The sequence below is a fragment of the Micropterus dolomieu genome, linkage group LG05, assembly GCF_021292245.1.
Source record: "Micropterus dolomieu isolate WLL.071019.BEF.003 ecotype Adirondacks linkage group LG05, ASM2129224v1, whole genome shotgun sequence".
In the NCBI taxonomy this organism is placed as follows: Eukaryota; Metazoa; Chordata; class Actinopteri; order Centrarchiformes; family Centrarchidae; genus Micropterus; species Micropterus dolomieu.
The window spans coordinates 110,947-116,520 of record NC_060154.1 but is presented as its reverse complement, the minus strand read 5'-3'; the positions used below and the strand labels follow the sequence as shown (position 1 = coordinate 116,520).

Below are 5,574 nucleotides of genomic sequence, written 5' to 3'. Positions count from 1 at the left end.
AAATACAGTTACTTTTTAATAAATATCTTCATCAGCAGACGGAGTCTGGTGGATGAGAAAGTCCTCAAAGTGTTTGGAAAATTGGAAATTTGAACATCAAAACTTATGAGGTGAAGTCAGTCAAACTCATCATCAGCTGAGAAAGCTGAAAGCTCCAGAACAGCAACTAAATGGACCCAGCAGTGAGAGGAACTTGTTGTCAGAAACAAAGCATTTGATCATACAGACACTCAGTTGTCACCACAGGTTTGTTTGACTGGTGAACATCAATCAAATGATGTTGGAGAGAAAGTGAGGTTTTAAACTAACCTACGTTGGTCAGATTTCTGATGTCCACACACAAACCGCCTCTGTGTCAGGACCATTTCGCAGCAGCAGCAGAGTTCAGGTGGATCATCAGCTGCAGCTGCAGGATTTGCATGAACCCTCCGCCGCCGCCGCCGCCGCCGCGTCCGGCTGCAGAGCTCCAGCTCCCCCCTGAATATCTGCACCGACAGCAGTTTGTTTTCTCCCCTTTCACTCACATGCACGGCCATCACAGCCCAGCACTCTTAAAAAAAAGTTCATGCGGGGATTTCGAGGCATGTGCAGCGGCTATAAATCAGCAGCCGGTGCGCCGACTCCTCCGCGCCGCGCTCCCCTCCTCTGAGCGTCCCGGCCGGGAGGGAGGGAGCGCCGCCCGCTGCAGGATGCACGCAGCGCTGCAGGGCTGTAGCTGCCCCCGGCTGCACGGAGCAGGCTGATGATCTGCTGCCGTGCTGTACCGGGTCACACCGAGCTGAACCGGGTTATGTGGATCGAGCGGGACAGGAAGAAGAAGAAAGAGGAGAGCGGGGAGGAGGAACAGCGAAGGAAAACAAACAAACAAGAGGCGAATGAACTGATACAACTTCTGTAAAGTGTGAGACCCGAGTCGTGCCGAACCGAGCCAAACAAACAAACAGAGAGAGAGAAGACGGTGAGCCGAGCCAGGACAGGATTGGATTATTACCAACCAGCTTCTCACGGACTCTGCGCTGGTTTTAGTTTTTATTCTGCTGACGGAGGAGCGACGCGTCTCACCTGCGCTCCTTCAAATGGTAACTGCAAGTATGAGTCTAATAACTCTGTAACGTCACACTGCACGTGCCTCTGATCTATAATCAATAGGCATGTGTTCACACACGCTGGCAGTCACGGCAGCCTACAGCAGTAATATTAGTAACAGCCTACCGGATATTTTTGTGCCAGTGAACAGGAATGCAGCGAGCAAGCGCGTTCTCGTGCAGTGCGCGCACACGACGGCACAGTCCACCAGCCCCGAGCCGCTTCATTTTTCGTCCAGTCGGAAGCAGCTCTGGCGTTCAAATTCCTCCGTTTCGTCCAATCAGAGCGCGGTTTGAGATCGTAGCGCTGACGTAGCCGCTCCTGATTGGCTCTGCTGCAGATGGAGGCGGTACCACAGATCACCTCCCATGAAATACACGATATTAACAAATCTGTGAGATCTCATTAAGTTTATTTAATACATATTGTACATTCTTATCGCAGTGCTCCCCATATAATACTCAATAATACTATAGTATAACTTTTATATTCCTTCACAGTGTATCTGTGGTGCTCAGGAGGGAGTTTATTGTCCTTTATGGGTTTTTACCTCCTGTTATATTCCCAGAATATCTCTCTTCTGACTTTAATATACAGTTTTGTCGATTGTTATTTCATAATTTTATCATATATTATGATTTTAAATGACTTGCAGTATCCCTGTAGTGATTTTAAAGTGCCCTCTTTACTTATTGGTCTGTTAATAAGCCTTTATCAGACTTTGATCCCCCATATATCAAATTATCAAGCTAGTTTATCGTTATACATCAAAATTAAAGTTTGCGGTCCCTCCATGCTGCACATGAATATGGCAACATATAAAATAAATAAAATAAAACATTATAAACATGCATAAGAAATAATTCTGCAGTGCACATTGTCTTAATATTCCTAGAATATCCCTGTAAAGTTCCTTTTAGAGTTTCTATAAGATTTTAATCGTAATACAACATCCGTATAGAGATTTACATGTCCTGTACTTATTAGTCTCCCAAAATATTGATAAAATATTCCCAGTGTTCTCACGGACAGTGTGTCTGCATTGTACATGTTCTTACAATAATCCAAAGATTCCCAGGATAATCTCCCTAATCTGTCTGTGTTTTATGGTTATGAGATTTTATGTTAATACAACATCCCTGTATGGATTTATTAACTTATTCATCAGTTTTTTTTCTTTATTACACTTTTATCTCCAAAATATTGACATAATATTCCCAAAATGTTCCTGTATTGTACATTTTCTTACCTTTTTACAATACTCCTTATATTCCCAGGATAATCCCTATAAGATTATATCGTAATACAACATCCCTACATGTTTTAAAACATGTCCTGTACTTATTCGTCAGTGTCTTTTAACTTTATCTCCCAAAATATTGATATAAGATTCCCAGTATATCCCTGTAGGGATTAACAGTGTGTCTGTATTGTACATGTTCTTACCTCTTTACAGTACTCCTAATATTCCCAGGATAATCTCCCTAATCTGTGTGTGTTTTATGGTTATGAGATTGTATCTTAATACAACATCCCTGTAGGGATTTAAAACATGTCCTGTGCTTATTAGGCAGTTTTATCTCCCCAAATATCGATATTAAATTCCTGCAATGTCCCAGTATGGACTTAAAGTATGGGTGTGGTACTCAGACGGGTATAGTAATTGTCCATAACGGTAATTTAATCTCTTTATTCGTGTAATATTGCCGTGATGTTTCTCCGGAGGGCTGCAGAGTCTCTCTGCGGTGAGTTTATACTGATTGTGGTGTTTTATGTCTTATCATGTTTATAATACTCCTCCACCCTGAGGTGATTTCACTGCATTACTCTCGTCTGTATCAGGACATTCAGAGCCTTTACTGTGGTATTTGTACCTCCTGTCGTGTATTCCTGCAGTGTGCTGTTGGTTCTTAGCGGTGAATTATGTTTCTGTTTGTGCAGTTTGATCTCCCCTTGTATCGTCTCTAATGGTCCTATAGGGACACTCGGCGTGCCTGCGGCTTTATAGAGGCGTTACTGAGTTTTATGGTAACTATAGTATCTCCAAAGACTAATATTCCTCTTATATTCCTGTAAAGGCTTTTATTGTGTGAATGTGGTTCTCAGGTGTGGCTTTATGATCCTTTATAATGTTTTAAAATCCCAGAACGTCCCATTTTTATACATACAACATAATGTCATGTGGGATTTTTGTATCTTATCCACACTGCTTATCATCTTCATGGCTCATATATAAAGATATCTTCTTTAGCCTCACAAAACACAAATAATTCTACTTTTATTTCTTCTCTCCTGCATTTGAGATCTCTAAACTGTAGGTACTGAAGAAGGCAGCTCATAAATACTACTACTTAGTCCAGTAATACACATCATTCATCAGTAAAATAATACTCTAAAAGGGTCTCGAGCTTCACAAACAGTATCTACGTTTGATCTACTTTTAACCTGCATGTAAATCCTTTTAGAGGATGTAAATGCTTTGTTCAAGTGCTCGCGTTTTGCGCAACTTCAAGTTCAGACGCTTCTTGTCATTTTCATAATGAAATCTCATCTCTCAGTGACCCGGGCACAAACACAGAACAACTCTAAACGTACATCAGATCAAATCCTACCTGTAGAAGAGAGTAAAAATGAATGTTTCTACATCAGTCTGTGAGCAATGAAGTCATTTCATATCATAAAATATCACAAAATAATAAACAATCAATAATAATCAAGACAGTGCTGCAGGTTTATATAAGACTAACAGAGCTGATTGGTAGCATCACACTTTGTGTGCGTATGTTATTGAGCCTCAAAAAGTAGTCTGCTGCTACTACTAATAATAATAGTCTAATAATGATATGTTTCTGTGTTGGAGGCCTTTAAATAGACAGACTCTCACTGTCAGTAATTACAGTGTCTGGCTGCAGTGATGGATCCTGTCAGATCAGTATGGATCACATGGATCTCCTCCTGTCGGCTTCTTATTGACTTCGCGTTGAAGGGGCCAGCAGCACGAGGAGACGTTCAACCGGCTTCTGGTGCTTTTTAGAAGTGGCTTTAGGCTATAGGACACAGACACGTCTCTGGGTTAGACGTTGTTTTCAAATCACACACCAGGACAGGGAGGAGGTGGAAAAGGCAGCCTGTGGAGCGACTGTGCGGAGCTGCGGAGCGGACTTGATTTAGCACAGGAAAGAAAAGGAGAGGCGACGATCCAAACTTGTGCAAAAACCCGCAGGACTTTGGTGGTGACGCGGAGCCACAACTTCATTTATTCCCAAACAGGACTTTGGATTTATTCCACTGCTTCTTCCTCTTTAACGCGTGAACCCCGCAGCCCACATGACCCCTGGAAGCTTTTATTAAAAAAATAAAGAAAACATGTCAGAGAATCATGTCCTCCTCCATATCGATCAATAAGCTCGCTCTCTCTCTCTCAGCCTGATCAGTTTCTTCTCCTGAGCTGCGGGATCCCGAGAGGAACTCACACTGCGCGCACACACACACACACACACACACACAGCGGCGTCGCCGGATTCCTACTTGTGAAACTGCACGCGGAGCAGATATGCTTTTCTTTCTTGATCAATAAGCAGAGAGTGTGATCAGTTTCGGCTCTGCAGGGTCAGTGCGCACAGTCCGCGGCCACACACACACCGACGCAGTCCGGCGGCGGAGAGCGTGGAGGTCCCGGAGCTCGGAGCAGACAGGCTGGGCGGAGGAGCGGAGAGAAGGTGGCGCTCCTCTCTGCGTCCGGGACACCGACACTCTCTCTCTCTCTCTCTCTCTCTCTCTCTCTCTCTCTCTCTCTCTCTCTCTCTCTCTCTCTCTCTCTCTCTCTCTCTCTCTCCCCTTTACCGTCTCCTCCTGCTGGAGAGAAATTAACGTAAAGCAGCTGTCGGTTGCTTTAGAGGCGAGGCGGCCGTCTGGCAGCTCAGGGATCCCGTTTTGCCTTCTTCTTTCTTCCTCGTCTGATCTCTTTCTCCGGGACTCCGCCGCTGCTGCTGCTGCACCGCGCCCTCCGTCCCGAGCACCGAGGAGCCGCACCGCCGCACGCCGGCCACAGCGCACCGCAGGACGGATAGACATGTTGCCGAGGTCCGCCGGTCGCCGCGGATCTCCGGCGGTTTGAAATGCACTTTCGGGACGTTTTGGAGATTTGCACCGTCCACCACCCCCACCGGCCGCTCTCGCCTCCCCCCTCAGCACCGACACCACACCGGGCTTCCCTGTGATTTATTCCTTTTTTTTTAAATTCTCTGACGGGACTTTTCTCTTGTTGCTGGAGATGTTCTTCGTGTCTGGGCTGAAAGTTGTGCGCTCCCCGGCGGAGGGCCTCTAACAGGTCCGGACAGTACATGTAACCCGAGGCGGGGTCAAAGTTCAGCGCTGGTTGGAAATGTGAAAGCGAAGGGGGCAAAAGGAGGGCTCTATTTCCCCCTCTCTCACTCCTTCATTTTTCTGTTCTCCCCCCCCCCCCCCCCCCCCCCCCCCCCCCCCCCC

The 5,574-nt window shown here is 45.5% G+C and overlaps 1 protein-coding gene across 2 annotated transcripts in view; it reads left to right on the top strand.

Annotated features, from left to right (window-relative positions):
• The window catches only part of LOC123971555 (nuclear factor 1 A-type), a 186,483-nt gene that overhangs the window by 77,111 nt on the left and 103,798 nt on the right, over positions 1-5,574 (top strand). The window contains exon 1 of one of the 2 annotated variants that reach the window (XM_046050441.1): positions 689-1,079. The exons of the other annotated variant lie outside the window; for it this stretch is intronic. Within the exon in view, the coding sequence (XP_045906397.1) occupies positions 1,077-1,079 (3 nt within the window). The 5' untranslated portion in view covers positions 689-1,076. Of the gene's footprint in view, positions 1-688; positions 1,080-5,574 lie in introns of those variants that run through there. 2 annotated transcript variants of the gene reach the window in all.